Source organism: Oreochromis niloticus, linkage group LG20 (assembly GCF_001858045.2).
Source record: "Oreochromis niloticus isolate F11D_XX linkage group LG20, O_niloticus_UMD_NMBU, whole genome shotgun sequence".
Taxonomy (NCBI): domain Eukaryota; kingdom Metazoa; phylum Chordata; class Actinopteri; order Cichliformes; family Cichlidae; genus Oreochromis; species Oreochromis niloticus.
Window position 1 is genome coordinate 35857494 of NC_031984.2, and position 20697 is coordinate 35878190.

At 40.5% G+C, this 20697-nt stretch overlaps 2 protein-coding genes across 2 annotated transcripts; one reads left to right on the forward strand and one right to left on the reverse strand.

Annotated features, from left to right (window-relative positions):
* The first annotated feature begins 778 nt into the window (after nucleotides 1-778).
* Nucleotides 779-10289, forward strand: tpk2 (thiamin pyrophosphokinase 2). The gene is made up of 8 exons (XM_003454273.5): nucleotides 779-980; nucleotides 1062-1303; nucleotides 5920-5983; nucleotides 6066-6196; nucleotides 6314-6432; nucleotides 7076-7208; nucleotides 7311-7407; nucleotides 7485-10289. Exons 1-8 carry the CDS (start codon nucleotides 911-913, stop codon nucleotides 7529-7531), a joined length of 903 nt encoding a protein of 300 aa, XP_003454321.1. The 5' UTR covers nucleotides 779-910; the 3' UTR covers nucleotides 7532-10289.
* Nucleotides 9637-20644, reverse strand: rhoaa (ras homolog gene family, member Aa). Its single transcript, XM_003454244.4, has 5 exons — nucleotides 20509-20644; nucleotides 16462-16617; nucleotides 15118-15238; nucleotides 14894-15024; nucleotides 9637-12563 (listed from the first exon to the last, which is right to left on the reverse strand). Exons 2-5 carry the CDS (start codon nucleotides 16615-16617, stop codon nucleotides 12390-12392), a joined length of 582 nt encoding a protein of 193 aa, XP_003454292.1. The 5' UTR covers nucleotides 20509-20644; the 3' UTR covers nucleotides 9637-12389.
* Between the last annotated feature and the right edge of the window lie 53 nt (nucleotides 20645-20697).

Genomic DNA, 20697 nt, shown 5'->3' on the forward strand with positions numbered 1-20697 from the left:
TCTTTTAACTTCATAATGTGCAGGTACCCATTACAAAGTGAGCATAAGCCCCCTCATACTGATTCTAAAAAGTGTTTGCTGATCTGTATCAGAATGTCCTGTTGATGTCCACCTGGAAATAGCAGCAAAAGAAACAAAGAGAGGAAGAAGGGAATCCCTCAGAAAAACCTAGAGCCCAGCACAGAGGTCAAAGGTCAACGTTGCTGTCCTCCCAGAGAGTCAGAGAAGAGACTATATACCTCAAACATGAACTATGAATATATTAATGAATATATAAATATATTGAGTGTCTGTCAAGTCTATTTTATGTACAGAGCACATTTAAAGAGGAGAAATTGCCCCAAAGTATTTTAAGGACCGACACATTCAAATTCCAGGTAAATAGTTTTTTTAAAAAAGCTTTAAAATACACAAAAGGCTAAAAGGTGTGTTTTTTGTGTTAATTAATTATTGTGAAAAGTGGAAATAACAGTGACTTAGTAGTCATTATGATGTGTTTGCAAATTTGAAAATTTATTATGACCATAAATCATGGCTGCTCTCCTCGAAATAAGCTGCCTTTATAAGTCACAGTATCATAATCATAATTGGCCCTGTGTTTACTTGGTATCTGCAATATCGCATAGCACTAGAGGGAGGGAGACTTCATGATAAATGGATGGAGATGAGGTGTGAATGGGCAAAAAATACAAATAAAATAAGAATCTTTACTGCAGTGACCTTTGTGTTGCCGTCAGTTTTTATTGTTAACGGTCCCGTTATCCAGCGGGTCAGAGGAAGTGCTGCCTGACAAGCAGATCCCAGGGACAAATCTCTCTACAGCAGTTGTCTCGTGAGCATGCGCAGTAGAGTGGCTGCAGTGCCAATAGCTAGCAGCTGACTTATATGCAGTTTTTTAGTGACATTTAAAATGGCTAGTTGCTCTTGGGCAGAAAACATACTCCAGCTCCTCCGTAAAATGAATAACTTTTATTTACCAGGTATGCGGGTGGCAGCAAGAGAAAGGATGCAACGGATGAAGGCAGTTTGAGAAGTAACCACGTCTAACTTTGTCTCCACAGGTTCACGTCGTTCAAGCTGCTTTCGTTTTGAGATTGAAGGAGCCCAGGTCGGCTGGATACCTCCTCACGTAGCTTCGCTTTTAGCGCGCTATCCAGACGTGTTCAGTCCGCCACACCAGGGTGCAGTGACCCTCTGCCACAGCCTGGACTCGTACGAGAAGAGATCAGAGGCTGTGAGTCATGTAGTGCAAGCTCTCAGACAGGAGCCCTCTTTAACCTGCCTTAAAGGATGGAGAGATGAGGTGAGGCACGCAAGTCAAACGTCAGCGTTTACAGTTGTGTCTTTGTGTGGATTTTCACTGTAAGCATTACATACTCTTTACGCGTGACCAACTGTATCACGAGTTGTAAAACCAAGCCTGAGCCTCCGACAGCCCTGTGCCAAAGTCAGAGTTTACTAAAACATTTCAACTTTGCAAGTGTGTCCTCACTGCAACATCTGAGACTCAAGTACACGCACAACCTCGGGTAAATATAGAGGAAGTAGTGTTTCCACAAAGAATGCAAACAGAACGGTTCAATTAAAGAACTGAAGGGTTCCCACAAACCTCTGGCGTTGTGGGTGGATTAGACTGTCAACTGTTCTGTGATACAATTTGTCCTATTTTTTAAATTCAACATGAAAGTGAATGAATGAAAAAAGTATTTTCTTCATTTTGTTACTAAGAATTTATTGTGTTTTGGATGCTTTATTTTGCATTCTAGTGAAATATAGCTGTATACCATTCAGAAATTGTCACTAGTCATCTTTTGCAATATAAAGTTTTTTATTTGTGCGTGCTCAAATATGGGGCCGGGTCTTGTATTGGACACAGAAACTTTGTGCCAGTTTTGCAACAGTCTTGCTTGTGAAGTTTCTTCCCTCCAAGATTATTCACAATCTACAACACGTAGTATTATTAGAAGAAGTAACTTTGTGGCAACTCAGATTAAGTTACACCCACTGGCATATAAATTGCCAAAGCTCTGCTTAGCCAAGTCCAAATCTCGTGGAAATTAACATTGGCGCAAAAACTGCACCAGGAGCTTCATGGCATTGTTTCCATGGCTGAACAGCTTTGATATGTGTAAGCACAGTACTTGTGTTCATATAGTGTGGCATGATCCAAACCAGACGGGTCCATTATAATGCTTTGTTTTTTACCTTTTAACTTAATCATCTTTGTCTCTTAGCAAATGATGTGAGTCCAATACCAGCTATACAGTGTGTTTTGATTCAGCCTATGCTATACAATAAACACTGCTGTGAAAACATTTTTGCCACCTTTCTTATTATTTGTTTTAATCTGCCGAGCCCTAAGTGAAAAAGTAATGTTTCTGTTCCACTAATACCTACTTGGCTCCACTTGGCTTGACTCGGTTTTTTGGGTTTTCCATTAGGTAGTAGTACCTGATTCCAGGTACTTTTTACTATCTGCTGGGATTCCAAGTGAGCAGAGTCGACCCAAAAATGTGATGTCGGTAGACTGCATTCCACCAATTGGCCAGTCAGTGACATCACTCATTGCTGTGGTTCCCAAAGTGCGTGGGGGCGCGCCCCGAATGCTTGCACACTGCCAGCATAGTGCACAGTTTTTGACAAGGCTCCCACACAAATGGAAAGCAGAAGATGAAGCATCGCTAAACCAACTTCCTTCCAAGCCAAAGACTATAAAATATGATGAACAGGCCTGCTGACTTTAGCACATACGAGGAGGAACTGTTCATTGATCTAAAGAGCCTGCAGGCTGTGCAAAGATGTTCTTGTAAAGCAAAGTGGAACCTAGCAAAAAAAGTTTGGGAACCACTAACTCAGTGTCTCATAAAAGCAAGTCATTCACAAAATTCGGACCCGCCATTTTTGGGGAAGTGTCTACGCAAATACCAACACCTTGGACCAATCATGATATGCATATTTATTTGGTCTTGGTGGCTGATGATGGCAGGAACCAGGCAGAACAACCTGAAATGAGGTGTACCAGGAGATCTCTGAGCCTGGTGGCTGCTCAGGGGTACCAGAGGACGTTAAAGCAATTTCAACAAAAACCTATAGAATATAAAAGCGATTGCAGGACCATCAAGGACCACCACAGTCAGAGTGGGTCGACTGGAAACGGTTCAATCAAATGGACAATGCACTGACCGGCGAGCAACAAGAGGAAGATTGGGCCCGACTCAGCTACAGCATCGTTGGAAACCATAATGAGGTTGGTGAGTTCTTTATGGGTTTATGCATCTTTTATGCTAATTATCCCATTGGTGGTAAGCTCACTTTGAACTAACAAGGATATTTTAAAAGTAATGCCATTGTCTCCTATATGCAGACAATTACCTAGATAACTATCAACTCAAACTCCATACTTTTATTTGGCGCTTGCTGTATTTTAAGTAGTCACTTCCAAGAACAAAATATTTGTTATACGTTTATTGGCCTAATATTGTTTTTAAACTGGATTTCATTAACCATCTCCCATTTCTGCCTTTTGCAAGAGGAAGAGGACGCACACCAAACCAGACCTGACAAGTGTACTTGAAGAGATGCAGGCTCAGTGTCCTGAATCTGGCCCACCATGAACAGCACAATCGATTTGCTTCTCAGTGAGAGATGTAAGGCAATGGAGCAAGAAGCCATCTTTCAGAGGAAGCGATTAGAGTGCTACCTTAATCCATGCATTCCTCTTTGTACTGGATGAGCTTGTGCAGGCAATGAGTTGCCAGTGCGAGTGACATTTTTACCCCTCAGCTGTGAAAGGCTGATGCGGTATTGTCGTCACTCTGTTGGCGAGCGGGCAGCATGCACTCCTAATTTTGTAAATGTGATAACTCAAGAAGGAAGTCACGTAGGACGTTCAACTTGATACCGTAGGTGTGACTACTAAAAATCTGGGACAAGTTTAAATCTCAGTGACCTCGGCTTGAAAGGTCAGAGGTCAATTTTTCTGAAAGTCTTGTGAAAGCAATAACTCAAGAATTTAGGATTTTGAAATTGGTACCCTAGGTGTGCCCAGTAGGAGGCTGAGGGGGTAGCACTGGCAGTCACCAGTATCTTTACATCATGAATGCAATAAATGTGTATAGTTTCATTTTTCAGCCTTCATTTTGTACATTTTAAATCGTTTGGCTTTTGCTGCTGACTAGAATAAAGAATTTAGTGACCATTGAGTATGTGATTTTCTATTTTGTCTGTTACAACACCAGTAAGAAAAGAGTACGAACCAAACAATTATCAGTGAAGTTTTGGTGCAGTGACGGCCCCTTTTTTAATAAAAAGTAACCAAAAGAAATAATCTTCTTCACCAGGTAGTCATCACAAAAAACACTATAGTCTTGGATATGCAGAAGATACTGCACACTTTAGTCATAGCAACAGTATATCAAGAAACTCTGTGCCATACTGGTGTCGGTTTTTCCTATAACTCTGTTAGTGTTTAGTAGGATTTAACATAAACAAGTTAAATTTATCTTTTAACATTTAATTTGTGTCACTGAATCTTGGTCACCAGCAAAAATAGAACTTAGAAACAAAGATGGAGACGGAACACAACTTTATTGTCAAAATTCATAGTGACGTTAAACAGGAGTACATTTGTAGGGACATGACTGGGAAGGCAACAGCACCTTCCCTTCAGTCTGCCGAAAGGATTTTCAATAACCAACCATGCTCAAATGATTTTTTTAATGTCCAGTGTCATGGAATGGTTTCAAGAACCAGCCTTGAAAGGGACAAGCTGAGTCTCCAAGGATGTAATAGCTACCACACCAATGTTCCTGATGCGAGCTGGTAAGAGGTTTTCCCAGCTAGCTAACTCCCACAGTGTGGACATATTGATATGGTAATCAGTTATATTGGAAAACGACCTAAACCAAGTTGAGTCTAGTTAAGTTGACTCAAGATGAGCAGGTACTAGTGGAAAAGAGGTTTATTTGTCCTCTAAACCTAAGAACTGGTTGTGCCACCCTTGGCAGGGAGAACTGCAATGCAAACCATTATCATGCTGTATGGGTTACTTGGGTATGGGTTATTATGATCTCTATTTATATTTCCTATCAGTACTCTCCCTGTAGCATTCTGGATTGACTCAAAGTTTTTAAGGAGTGTTTAGATTACTCAGATAATAATAAAGTATAATAGTCCAGCCTAGAATTAATAAACATGAACACACTTTTCAACGTCACTCTGAGAAATTATGTTTCTAATTTTTTGCAATATTGTGCAAATGAAAGAGAGCAGTCCCACATATTTTATTAAAGTGCTGGTCAAAGTAGCTCCAAGATTTCTCACAGTGTTAATGAAGGCAAAGGCAATGCCTTAGTAGTATTTGATTAAAAACCCTGCTTCTGGGGGTTTAAGGCCAAGTACAAAAACATCAGTTTGATCCGACTTTAGGAGAAGAAAATTACACAACATCCAGCCCTTTATGGCTTTGAGACATGCCATAACTTGTTGATGTAAAGATGAATATACCTAGGCTTTATAGCAATGAAAATGTACGCATCCATCCATTTACATAATCCCACTAACTGCATGTCTTTGACTGGTGGAGGAAGCCGGAGAACCTGGAGAGAACCCATGAAGACACAAGGAGAACATGCAAACTTCATAAAGAAAAGCCCTGGCCAGATGGTGGAGTCAAACCCAGCAGCATCTTGCTGTGTGGCAAGAGTCCTAACCACCATGCTAACCAAATTGCATTACATTTTGGCTTTGGGTTCAGTGCTGCTTGTTTACGTCTCTGAATGGTTATAAGCAGGTGGAATGAAAAGGGCAAAGCAAGATAGTTTCACTGTCTTAAATATAGGTGGAAGGTGTGAAAAAATGTTCAAGTATAAATCAACTTACATGTTCTCACTTATAAAACTAAAACATCTGTTCTTTCAGAAATACAGTGTAATGCCCAGATTTGCAGACTGCCCTTTGATGTGGATGGAAAGAGCAGCTACAAGTAGGTTTTGGAGCATCGTCTCAGGCTTTTATATTACACCTGTGTTTGAGCTGTATGAGCAGACCATGCTGCTACACTGCAGGTCTCTTTGGGGTGAAGCGGTATGGAGTTCATATCAATGGCTACACTGTCAGTGACCGTCAGGAGGTTTGCATGTGGTTGGCACGACGCTCCCACACCAAGCAGACGTACCCTGGGCTCCTGGATAACATGGTAAGAATAGACTGAAACACTGACATACTGCCATAGTGTGATCAAAGCATTGGTGCAGCATCTCATGTCAAGCTATTCCACTTCAGTTTCTTCAGTGTATTGCTTGTATCCTCGAAGGCAGCAGGTGGGCTGGCTGCTGGTGTTGGCATCAAACACACTCTGGTCAAAGAGTGTCAGGAGGAAGCCTGTGTTCCAGCAGCCATAGCTAAGAGGGCTCGTCCAGTTGCAACAGTAAGGTGAGCTTGACACACTGCTAAGAAAAAGAGGGGTTAAAGAACAACGCTAAGGGTAGCCTACACTTTATCTTACTGACATATCTCCCGAAAAGACTCCAACTAACAGTGATTACACAGTAACAGATTAAAAGGCGAAAACAGAGCCACCAGAGCCCACATAATGGGGGAGGGGGCTTGGTCATTCATTTATTTACATATATATAGCTGTAGATATACTAAGGGCTGAGGGAGGAACTGGAAAAAATGTGGAAGTTGAGTTTTTTCTTTTTATCAGTATATGAGTTGCTGGACAGTAACTGGAGGCACTGTGCAAAAGGTTCATCCCACTGTGATGTACCACAGAAAGCCATCAGACAGCTTCTGTCTGTAAAACCAGAACTATTTTTATTTGCAATATCTTTTTAAATTTCTACATTGTAGTTTTGATTGTTGATTGTTTGATTTTGATCTACAGATCTGTTATCTTCAACCATGTGCACCTGCTTAGAACCTCTCAGCAGCTCGATCGTGTTGCTGTAACAAGCAGAACAAACACAATTCTGTTAAAACTGTTCTGGAGAATCATTGCTTTATGAAACAGTTAGTTACATCATTGGATTTTCAAAGAGACACTTTAGCTGCTTTTGCTTATTTTATTTTCAAGCTACACATATGAGGATGAAGAGGGTGTGTTTCCAGAAAGCCAGTTTGTCTTTGATTTGGAACTTCCTTTGGAGTTCAAGCCCAGAATAGGGGATGGAGAGGTGCAGGAGTTTTACCTCCTCCCCATAGATAAGGTTGGTGTTTTTCTCATACTATAATTTGGGAATTCAGCTTCTAGGAGCCAGTACTGCATGGGTTGATGACACAAAGATATAAAATATAGCGTCTTGTTTCAGGTGAAGGAACTGCTGGCCACTGATGACTTCAAACCCAACTCTGCCATGGTAGTCTTGGACTTCCTCATAAGACACTCGTACATTGACCCTGACACAGGTTTGTGGGTGTTTGCAAAATGTCCACATTTAAAAAACCGGCTCACTGCCTTAGTTCTCTCTTTGTTGTCATTTCAGAGCCATACTATCAGGACTTTGTGACAGGACTCCACCAGATATTATAGAAAGAAGATGAAGATTAAACTCACTGTGTCTGAGGCACAACGTTGTTGTTCACATTTACAGTTGCAAGAAACATCACAAAAATGTGAACTAATCTTCAGAAACACTCTAAACAAAAGTCATACACTTTGTTGTACATCATGTTAATATTAAATATAGTGAGTTGTTACATTTCACAGGTGTTTTTCATGCAGTTTTGTTCAGTGGGCTCAGCCTGATAACAGCAGGTTCAGAGGATGGCTGAACCACATGAGTGCTGGATCTGAGAATGACATGTAGGAGTTATCCTGCACAACACTTTGCAGGTGTCATACAGACCTCAGAGTAACTATGTTCCTATATTTATAGTCATAGTAAGACCTTTTAAGTACAAAGTGCAATTTCAGTTTCTGCAGTTCCACCCATTAAATGCCGTAATCATACCTGATTCAAATCTGGTCATCTCCTTAGATACTGCATTCTTCGACAGGATTTAATTTTTGGTAAGAAGATACTCTTTTAACTGAGGGCTGCTGTTTGGGCTTTGGGTTGTAGTCAAAGATCACAATAAGTTGTTTTTGTGTTTTTCTAACTAAATTTATGTATAGCATAAAAATGTAGAGAACAAAAATATATGTTATTCTTTTGAGTATGTAGAGCTCAAAGCTAAGATAAGCAACCTGATTAGAGTAACGCACACATGGATATTTGCTGTGTAGGTGGGTGGCTTGTGGGATCCAGCACTCCATCACTGGTCACATAAACCCGACAGAGCCTGGAGCTGTGTTTGGTACTGCTGAAAAACTAATCTCTGTTTACACAGTGATATATATACTACAATATACATATATAACACTCCAAAAAAGAATGTTTTGAGACTCCTCAAAGCAATAAAGTGGAACTTGCGAGTTCATTTTTATTTATTGGTGCTGTTGTAAAATGTTAACAGTGTTCACTGGACCAGCCTTCATCATTGCTCGTGACACTTGCACAATAACGAAGAACAACTTTGGACCAGTCCTTCTGCGAGGCGTCTCTTCATCAACAGTTATGGAATATCTTGATCATACAATATCATTGCATCATGCTACACCACCTCATGTGAGTTAAGCGCAGGACTCCCTGATTTTTCTTTGAACAATTCTGATATTAATTTACATTCATGCTTTGGGTAATTTGTTATTTCATCAAACTGTCCTAAGATTCAACTCGTGAATCGCTCCCCAGATCCAGTGCAAATAATCAGACTCACTGATTCAATTTATTGTTCCTTTAATGACTGTAAAGCCTCAGATGTACTTCCACTTACATGCCCACTAGTGTCTGCTCAGGTCCAAGTGGTGTGAATTTTGTAATTATTCAGACTTTAAAGTCATCACTACTCAGAGTCTCCACTTGTCTGTGTCCACAATGGGATATATTTGAGGCTGAAGAGATCAGGCTTCGATCCTAAAACGTGCTTCCTCCACCATATTTCACTGTTGGGATGAGGTTTGATGTGCAGTGCATTGTTCTTGCAAAAAACAGCAACAGTCATTTTATCTGTTGAACTGCTAAACTGTCAGGTTTTTAGAATGGCTTTCATAACCTTCTCCAGCCTCTGTGCATCTCAAGCCCTTAAATGTGGGGCTCACACCCACTTACGTCCTAAGTCTGCCAAGTGTTGGCCGGTAATTACACTTTGGCCCTTTTTTTTTTTTCCTTTGTAAGGTAAAAGCTAGAGTTATTGCTTATCTGTAATACTTGAATATTATAACAGCTGAATGTTTGCAATATGAAGTGGGGATTATACTTGGCTGTTGATGAGGTTTTAGCATCGATGGGAATATGTTCCTCTGTACTGTCAAAAGGCGAAAACAGAGCCACCAGAGCCCACATAATGGGGGGGGGGCTTGGTCATTCATCTATTTACATATATATAGCTGTAGATATACCAAGGGCTGAGGGAGGAACTGGAAAAAATGTGGAAGTTGAGTTTGTGAAGTCTGCAGATACACTACAAAAAAAAGAATTTGCAGACACATGAACATCTTCACAGACTCAACCTCACCATCTTGAACAAACCATAACTTGGGCACTTTAAGTGGGTAAGGGGACAAAACACATGAGAAGTGACACACACAGCAGATTTGGTCGTTCTCAAATGTATTTCCTTTAGAAAACTTTACAAAAGACTACTGGATATAAAAGAATATTTTGCTTACAAATAACCAATCCTATAGAAGATCCTTGCATTTCAGAATTTGGACATTGTGTGTTTTTATACGACACAGACATTTGAAGCTATGTGCAAATAATACAAAAGTAAGCTGATGGAATATCCCATAGTTAAAATAGCATACAATGGAATGCAGAGCAGGAAAGAAAAAGAAAACATATAGGTACACTATAAATGTTCAAACTTGTACTTAAATAATGAGCTGCATACTAGCCTCACAACATGCTTTAAAGGAGTATAGTGTAAATTTCCAGAGCCCTAATTCCATCAGTCCAACACAAAGATATTAGAAGAGAAACACTGTCCTTTACCAGGTGTGTGCAGGCTAGAAAGCCTTCTAGTTACAGTCTAACTGTAGCACTGATGGAATTAGTGTTGTAGAAATTGTACATTATACTGAATTCTTCAAGACAGCAGGTGAACAAGGCCAGATCAGAAACATGGAGGTGTCGCATTAAAACTGGAACTGCTTGACTCGAACACAATCCTTTCTTCTATAAACATGCACTCCTCTCTGTCAGAGGTACACCAAGGCCTCTTTAATATCTGACAGTTAACAAAAACTCTGTTCAGGATCATTTGCCTTTGTTAACGCTTCTATAGCCAACTACATACAGTGTTAGACAGTCCACATCAGTTTAATGACTTAAAAAACAAAATCAAGCAATCTAATTTTGAAAAGTTGTACAAAACACTGGTAATTTAATCTTACACACAAGGTTTGGCATCACGCAGAAAGTCCTTGTTTTGAAAGACAAGCACAGACTTTTATTTTGAAAAACAAAAACAAAAAAAATCAGAAATGAACCAGAGTCCATGGCTACATCATGCACAACTAATGTAATGTATTGCTGTAATTTTATTGGAATACCTGTATTGGAGTAGAAAGGCCAATTCTTAGCACAGTGTTCCACTGGCATGTTGTTACTAATTCAAGTTTATCATGTTAGATGGTTAATTAATTACACTTTTAAACCTTTAGCTGAGTAACTGAAACATCATCCTTTGTGTGTTCAACCATAATCTGCTATGACAGTGAACGCTATTGCATGCAGGAAACTGCCCAGAACATTGTACACAATATTATTCCCTTTATAAAACAGCCCAACTGAGCAACAGGCCAAAAACATGAGTCTGCTGTTTTGAATCCATTTAAAAATTATTTTGTTTTTAAGTCTCTTAATAGTTTTGCCCCTGAGCTGCTTCACCCTTACATGCTGTCACATGCTCTTACATCAGCTAACCAGGTGCTTTTATAAATCCAGAGGAGACCGAGCTTTTGCAGCTTTCGCTCCCAAAATGTGGGATGACCTGCCTCTGGAGGTCAGGCAGGCTCCATCCCTCACTGTTTTTAAAACCCGTTTAAAAACACACATTTTCTCCTTGGCTTTTAAGTGAGAGTTGACATCATCTTATCCTTTGTATGTATTTTTACTGATTTAGTCTTTTGTTCTCTTATTTTCTGTACAGCACTTTGGTCAGCGGTCATGTTGTTTTTAAAGTGCTCTAGAAATAAAGTGGGGGGAAAAAGAACGTAGATGTTGGACAGAGGAGGTCAGGGAGAAAGTTTTATAAACAGATAAACCTAACTTAGAGGTATTTGGGTCAAAATGAATATTTCAGAGACAAAGACTGAAGGGTGGTGGAGGTGTGCTCGCCCCCTGTCAAGTGGCAACATGTAAAAGTTTTGGGGGTCTTTGGGATAAAGTGGGAAATTCTGGGAAATTTAGGACCACATCTGATCCTCTGGATGCCGACTGACTGCAACAGCACAGTGAGCCATAGAATTACTAAACTATACAGAAGCAGCTGAGAGCCCAGCACAGTCATTGGGTCTCAGTCCACTCTCACCCACATTAAACTGGGAGCTTCTGGAAGAATGAACTAAAATGTCAGCAAACTGATGGTAGAATGCTGGAAAAACTCAATTATTTTTGCAAAAATCATTATTTCTAACCTTTTTAATATCAATAATATGTTTTCTACTCACTTTAGGATTCATTTAAAGAATAAAAGTGTGATTTTTATTGAATTATTTAATTTGACATTTGGTGACTCGTACTTTTGAGCGGTAGTGTGGATTTTGAATATGAACCTGCAGCGACAGGTTACTCCATCATCATACAGGAGGAAATCAGGTCCGTATAGAGTTGGTTGGTCTTTGCAGAGAAATAAAGGAAATGACAAAAGTACAGACTAATAGGGTGTTAAACTCAAAGAAACACCATAAGCCAAGTCCTCCAGAAACTTGTTCATATGGTATATAGCTGTGAATGTACTGAACACCTGGGATGAATCTGTTCTAGAGATGGTCTCATGTACAGACCATCAGGCTGCAATTTAGAATAACGGAGACCACTTAACTGTGTTCATAGGTCTGGAAATCCAACGCACCTCTTTAAGAGAGATGGTTCCTTCTTTCCATGTTCTCTTGATTTTAGGTTTGATGAATCCAAAGATATGATTACATATTAAAGGCTTTTGTGTAACCTTGGACATGAATGCTTACACTCCCCTTTTGACCTAGTTTGACTTTTCTCCCTTATTCCTGAAAAGGCCCCATTCAATTCTGCACAGCATGGTGACAAATAGAAACAGGAGGAATGTTTTTGTTGGCAAGGATCCTTTCCTCCTGTCCTCCCTAACCTGTGTAACTTGACGCTCTATAGCAGAAGGCAGCCACTCTTTCTGCCTCGTTTCTTAGCCTGTAGCGCCGCCCTGGTGGCCATCTCAAACACCTCCCTCACACCATCCTTCGTCTTGGCTGAGCACTCCAAGTAACCAAAGGCATTGATCCGGTTGGCCATTTCTCTCGCCTCCTCTGACTTCACAGGTTCCTGTTTGGGAAGAACAAAACCATGAAGGAAAACCAGCTCAATCCAATGAAAAAGAAGAAGTGAAATCATTATTTGATCCTCTGTGGGATTTAAATACGTTTGCTCACTTACAAGAAATGAACACACTCTAATGTTTATGGTAGATTAATTTTAATGGAGAGTACTAAGAGTAACCAAAGGTCCAGAAATAAAAACATTACATAAAAGTAATGTTGATTTGCATGTCGTTGAGTGGAGTAAGTCTTTGATCCCTCCCACAGATTGGCTGTGAGCACATTTAGCACACAGATCAATCAATTACAGACACTCCCGATCTGAACTCTGTACTGTAAATGTATCAAGCACCACAGTACGCCATATGTACAAGCCTGTCTTAAGTTTAATCAAGCAACGAATTTTTGATATGATCAACAATAACAGTGGAGCTACTCATTACTGAATTCATGTTTGTAACTTTAATTTCTGTTTTGGGGGGTTTACGGATTTTTTGAGGTGTGGTCCTAAACTTTCCATCAGCTGTAAAACTGCGTGTTTCAGTTTAAGCGTTGTTTTCAATAAATTGCATGCTCAAAAAATGTTTTGTCTCAGTCCCATTTCTTCATGTTGCATGTTGAATTTCTACTTGGAACCTTGTTAAGATCCAAACATGCAAAATATGATTTTTTGCCATTTTTCAAGTGGTTTTTAACTTTTGATTGGAACTGTATCTGGAATGATGTAGCAAATAAAAAATGATAAATAACTGTAAATATGTTTTATATCATAGATTCCTCAAAGTAGCCGCCCTTTGCTTTGTTGACAGCGCTGCAAACCCTCGGCCTTCTCTCAGTGAGCCTCATGATGTCGTCACCTGACATGGTTTCCCTTCACAGGTGTGCCTGTCAGGGTTCATTTGTGGAGTTTCTTGCCTTCTTAATGGGGCTGGGACCATCAGGTGTGTTGTGCAGAAGTCAGGTTGGTACACAGCTGACAGCCATGTTTGACAACTGTTAGAATTCATATTATGGCAACAACCAATCAGCTAAGTAAAGAGAAACAACAGGCCGTCATTACTGTAAGAACTGAAGGTCAGTCAGTCTGGAAAACTTTGAATGTGTCCCCGAGTGCTGTTGCAAAAACATCACTACAACAAAACTGTCTCACATGAGGACGCCCCAGGAAAGGAAGACCAAGAGTCGCCTCTGCTGCTGAGGATACATTCATCTGAGTCACCAGCCTCAGAAATCACAAGTTCACAGCAGCTCAGATTAGAGCCCAGATAGATGCCACACAGAGCTCCAGTAGCAGACACATCTCTACATCAGCTGTTCAGAGGAGACTGTGTGAATCAGGCCTTTATGGTCAAATAGCTGCTAAGAAACCACGACTGAGGAAAAGCAACAAGCAGAAGAGATTTGTTTGGGCCAAGAAACACAAAGAATGGACATTAGGCCAGTGGAAATCTGTGCTTTGGTCTGATGAGTCCAAATCTGAGATGTTTGGTTCCACAAAGGTGAACTGATGGTGTCTACATGCAGGGTTTCCACTGTGAAGCATGGAGGAGGAGGTGTGATGGTGTGGGGGGGCTTTGCTGGTGACACTGTTGGGGATTTATTCAAAACTGAAGCCACACTGAAGCATCATGGCTACCACAGCATCCTGCAGCAACATGCCATCCCATCATTGATTTTTCAACAGCACAATGACCCCAAACCCTCCAGGCTGTGTCAGGGCTATCTGACCAAGAAGGAGAGTGATGGAGTGCTGCACCAGATGGCCTGGCCTCCACAGTCACCTGACCTAAACCCAGTGGAGATGGTTTGGGATGAGATGGAGCGCAGAGTGAAGGCAAAGGGGCAACAGGTGCTCAGCATCTCTGGGAACTCCTTCAATACTGTTGGAAACCATTTCAGGTGTCGACCTCATGAAGCTCATGGAGAGAATGGCAAGAGTGTGCAAAGCAGTAATCAAAGCAAAGGGGGGATATTTAGAACAATCTGAAATATCAAACATGTTTTGAGTTATTTCCACATGTGGTTCATTCATAGTTTTGTAGATTCTCATTAAAGGCATCAATGTAAACAGTCATGAAAATAAAGAAAAACCATTGAATGAGAAGCTGTGTCCAAACTTTTCACTTGTAGTTTATGTCAAAAACAAAAGTTAGTAAATATATTTCTCTTCATTATCAGTGGCTGCAGCCCTATAAAAAAAACCTAATGAATGTTAGTGGAAACTGTAGTAGACTAAAGGCTGACAGACAAAAGTTATGGACATTTTTGTCATTAGTTATGTTAGTATTTGTGTGGTGGGATTAATATGAAACTGTATGAGTCCATGCCATCACTGACCTGTTTCATTTTAGCCAACTCTCGGCGTGTGTGCTCATCATTTCGCAGGTCTTTCTTGTTTCCCACAAGAATAATGGGCACATTGGGACAGAAGTGCTTCACTTCTGGAGTCCACTTCTCCGGAATATTCTCTGCATCAAGTACAATGTGTACAAGGTAAACATGCAGCAGGTATAAAAGATTTTTCCTTTTTTTTTTTATGAAACAAACAGCAACAGGCTCACCTAAACTGTCAGGGCTGTCAATGGAAAAGCACATGAGGATGACATCTGTGTCTGGATATGACAGAGGCCTCAGTCGGTCATAGTCCTCCTGACCTGCTGTGTCCCACAAGGCCAGCTCCACCTGCAGGGGAGGGACTATAGTTAACTCCTACTACACACACCGATTCTGCTTAGGGTCATCAAACACAGGCCCATTTTTACCATGTAACAGCATGCTATGAAGACAGGTGATGGAAGCCATTCAGGCATGTATGTAAGTGTGTGAGGTGTAAATCATTGATTAGCGTTCTAGCTTACACAGAGTCCTAAAATCGAGGGCATGAGCACTCGACTGATGAAGGTGCAGACAAACTTAAGAGGGAGAAAGGAGAGAGGAAAAGAGCAGCACAACCCACCAACCTCTAGGTGACATCTGCCCCCAAGATCCTTGTTTGATGAGGCAGACATTCCCTCAAGATTAATGTGATCTACAAGTAATTTCTATACTGAGTAACACATCGACAATTTTTTTGATTTTCCATTCATAGACACTTTGGATGGACAGATCTCGCTCCAGTTTTACAACTGGGAGGGAAATGGATTCATTTTTGTTTGTTTTCTTGCTAAGCTGTACAATTATGACCCAGCTCCAGATCATGTTTTGCTTAATCAGTGAATCCAAAGCGTGAGCCGCACAGATACTGCAGGTGAGATACAATAATAACAGAAATTCAGTTTGAAATCACGAGTATGTACAGTTACATATAAACAGAGATTTAAAACTGTAATAGAAGGTGGTTAGTTTGTCATGTGCCTCTTTACGCTGAACATATATTCATTGCTCTTGTATCGAAGTTTGACTGGCCTTAACACTTTGCATACTGCAGGTAAAAAAAGTATTGAACATGTCACCAAGTTTCTAAGCAAATATATTTCTTAAGTTGTCTTTGACATGAAATTCTCACCAGATGTTGGTAACCATCCAATCCACCCATGCAAACAAGTCAAACCACTGATGTCCATAAATTATGTATAATAATGTGAAATAGGCTCTCTTAGATCTTTGGAACCATACTGATGGAACAGGTTACAGGAGAATTTCTAAACTACTGAAGGATCCAGTAAGTACTGTTGGGGCAGAACATCAACGAGCCACGACCCGATGCTCCCCACAAGACTTCAGACAGAAGAGTGAAAAGAATTATCAGAAGAGCTGTCAAAGAGCCAAGGAGCACTTATGGAGAGCTACAGAAAGAGTCCTGTCCTAACACTCTTAGCCTCACACATAGCACACACACTGCTATGCTACTGTACTACAATAAATATGAAACAATTTGACATTTATTGTTAGAATGAACAGCTTACCTGTTTACCATCCACCTCAATATCTGCCACGTAGTTTTCAAACACTGTAGGCACGTAGACCTCAGGGAACTGATCCTTGCTGAACACTATGAGGAGGCAAGTCTTGCCACAGGCTCCATCACCGACTATCACCAGTTTCTTTCTGATTGCCGCCATCTGAAAAAAGTCAAAGTATAGAATCCATCAGCCAAGTTAGAGATTTAAATTAACACACAGGTTTATTGCCAAAGACAAACTTGATAGGGCGAGTGGTTTGAGCTCTTGTGAAAACACAACATCAGTGAAATAAGAAATATGAAAAGGTGTGAAAATACTACGTAAAACTAAGAAGAAAAAAAAAATGTGTGCTTGGACAGAGCTGAAGTAAGGTCCCTAAAATGTGTGCACATTTCTCACCAATCACAAAATAACTTCAACTGTAATGTTTCATCACAGCTTATTTTGAACGTTAGGCAAAGCAGTTCTAGCTTTTGTCAGTTGTGGTTATTTCCTGTCTTTGCAGGTGCAGTGCCTGATGAGGACATTATTCATGTCCCCTCTGTTACTAAACCAGACACAACTGTATCAGAGAGCCTCAAAATGGAATGCAGGGATTTGTAAAACATTTAAAGCCAATAGGCCTGTTCACACACTCTGAAACACATTCTTTTCTATTGCTTGTGCTGCAAAATAACGGTTTCCTGCAGAGCAGAGTGCGAGTACTCACACATGTCATGGTCAATCCTCAACAGTTGAGCTTTGAAAACCGTGCGTTGTGATGCATGTTTGCAACACCAACAAAAACAAAAAAAAAAAAGTGTACAGCTGCATGAAGTTCAACCACACAATGAATGAAAACATGGAAGAAAAGTTTATCCAAGTCCAACGGAGAAAAGTGGTGTTGAATCATATTTTCCCTAAATTAGGCACAACACAGGTTTGTTAAAAAAAATAGAAGTTTGTTGTATCTAGGTAGGTGGACTAGTTTTTAAATACAGCAGGTAAAATAAGTATCGAACATGTTTTCTAAGCGAATATATTTGTAAAGGCGCTACTGACATGAAATTCTTCCCAGATGTTGGGAACCATCCAATCCTTTGTGGATCGGATGGTTCCCTGCAGGAAAAGACTTATCAGAAGCGTCGCCCAGGAGCCAAGGACCACCACAGAATTTGAAGAATGGCCCAAATCACACCTGAACAATGCATGTGACTAGTTTTTCCAGACAGGAGGCATATTGAAGAATCACCAATACCAGTCCCAACTTGACATCCTGCTATTATGCGTTCTGTATCTTAGCTGTTCCTAGGACTGCTCTCTTCTCCTGGAAAGAGGTCTCAGATGTTGTTCCTGGAATCCAGCAGATTCCAGGAACAACACTCACCAGCTTTGATCCTGGTACTATGCGTTTCACAGTTTCCAGGGTCCCTTTGCACAGTTTGTAACTTGGGTCCTGTCAGCTGTGACAGCCGCCTCTATGATCTGGTGCTTAGATCCATAGCAGCACGTGGCATGATCACAGCATCTGTGCTGTCCTGTAGGCCGGCCTCTTCTAGGAACTGGTAGTCTAAAGAGCTTGGAAAGAAAATGTCATTGATGTCATTCACTTCCTTCATCTGTCAATGGTACAGCCCACACAGGGGCTCAGTCATCCATACTTCCTCTTCCTCATCACTCTCCATCTTCAGCTGTCTTAGGCATTCTTGGAGCAGCTAAACTCAGGAGGTCATCTTCCTGATGTATTTGCGGATGCGTTGTGTTTCATCAAGGATTGCAGTTCTGACACTTACTAATCCTTACCTTGCCTGTTTCCATTTCTCGCAGAGGCTCGAAGTGCTCGACTTCAGGTGAAGGCCTGCATGTACTGTTCTTGTTATCAGTGACATATCTTCTACTGTGGCTACCTTACTAGTGGAGATGGGCATTAGATGAATGGTTGGCCATATGTATTGATGGCTTGGATGTTACTTACTTTGGGCAGCTAGCTTCCAAGAGTATTTATTTATTTATTTATTTGCCCATGAGTAAGTTTGCTAATAATGATGGAGCTAATAGAAGCAGTCAACAGAAAAAAAAAAAATAATAATAATAATAGCGCTGTTTTAACAGCACCCTCTTTCATCTGCGAGCAAATGCCCCCTCCTCAGAGTGCACCCAGATGCTTGTTGATGGAGCTGTAGAAGCTGGTGATAGCCTAGCATACTTAGCCCGATGGTGGACACGTACATGCTCATGTAAGTTAGCCGTGTTTGAGTACTTTGCTCCCACCATAGTGGGACACACAAGTGACACACCGCTTTGGTTACATCCTTAAGTTTACCTCTGTCATCTGATTTAAAGCCATAGAAATGCCAAATTGGCGACTTTATATTTTTTTTAGTGCTGTCAGTGTTAACGCGCCATCATCACGACTAACGGGATTAACAAATAACCCATCTGGAGTGCAGACTGAATCAAAATTCCTGAAATGTCTCTGTCAACACATTTCGGCAGTTTGTCCAAAGTCTGCTCATTCTGCGCTCCAGATGGGTTGAGCCCATTCAAAATTTTAATCGCGTTAATCGTGATGACCACGTTAGGGCTGACAGCCCTAATTTTGGGGGGAAATTAGTTCGTCCATGTTTGGACTTCTTCTGTGTTGTAAACGTGCAAATCAGTCTGTGCATGATTACGCCCATCGTCAATTTTGAGAAGTTCACCACTGTTCCAAGTGTTCTTCATTTGTGGGTAATAGCTCTCACTGTGGTGCCCTGGAGTCCCAAAACCTTAAAAATGGCTTTGTACCCATCTCCAGACAGATTTCAGTTACTTTGTTTCTCAACTCTTTTTGAGTTTCTTTAGACTTTGGCACGGTTTGTTACTTTTTGAGATCTTTTAGCCTACTTCACATTGTGACACAGGTTGTATTTAAGCGATTTCTTGATTTAACTGGTCTGACAGTAATCAGGCCTCGGTGGTGAGTGCAACTGAATTCAACTCAAGGGGGCCAATAACTTTTTCCCCACAGGGCCAGGTAGTTTGGGTTATTTTTTTCCCTTGATAATTGAAATTATTAAAAGCTAAATTTTATTTTTCAACTTTCCAAGTTATTTTGGACCAAGCTGCCTTTTTAGAAAAATGAATCTATTGAACTAATCTCTTACATTAATAAATATGAATTTTGCTAAAAGCATTAGTGGACATGTTTTTATTACATATGACAATCCTGTCAAAAATTAAACTTCTTGTAGTATTTTTGGGGTGTGTGGCAATAAAACATTTAACCAACACTGAACACATCACTACACAATAAAGTACAGTTATGATAGTTAAGACCAAGTTTCTGTCCTTTTGACTAAATATGGCACCCAATATAAATACTTTGGCTCACAAATGCCACAATTTGGATTTTAAATTGTCTTGATAAACCCATTCAAGCGCTGTGACTCTTCTTTATCCAAAGCAGTAATTTCAGGATGTATTTCTGTGACATCACTATTTCCTGAAGGTTCAGACGTCCGCTCAAACGCAGTTCAGTAAAGGCAGACATATTTTGAGTACATCGATCTCCTAACTAACTTTCCAGTTATACTATAAACGATTAGTCTTTCTGTAAATACCTATACGAACCATTAACGATATAGTTCACAATTATACACTCCTGAGAGTTTAAGCCTCGGTGATCTGGGGATTTTGTAATATTATGTTGCTTTAGAACTTCACTTCCTTAATGATACTTGCCTCCAATGGAGGGGGCACTTGTAACTCAGCTCAACGCTGGTGAAATGAAGTTACATAAAACTTGGCACGCTAATGTTTCCTCAGTTCTGAAGTAGCCCGTTGACCTCTTTAGGTCACGGGAGTGTCGGCTAACTTCTACCTAGCTGCAGTTTCCATTTCGTCTAAGGAAGCTAATCATTAGCTTGCTAACTTTGCTTACTTCTTCATGATAGCTGGCCTCTTGTCGACCTAAACACACACACTTTAGAGAAGGAAGCATATTACTTGATACCAGCTGCAACGCTAGAAATTTAAAAAAGAAAAAAAAAAAAAAAAAAGCAAAGGAATATTCTGAGCAATCAGTTTTACCTTTTTCCTGCGAGATATTCGCCTTTCTTTAGTTTTCCTGTCAGAACTAACAGTCCCGCCCCCGAAAGCGCTACGAGGATTGTCCCGGCCAAATCACATACTTTCAGCCAATAGGATACGTTGAAGTCATGAGTGAACGGCAACTTAGCCAACCAAAATAGCATATTATGAAAAGTCTCCATATTTTGT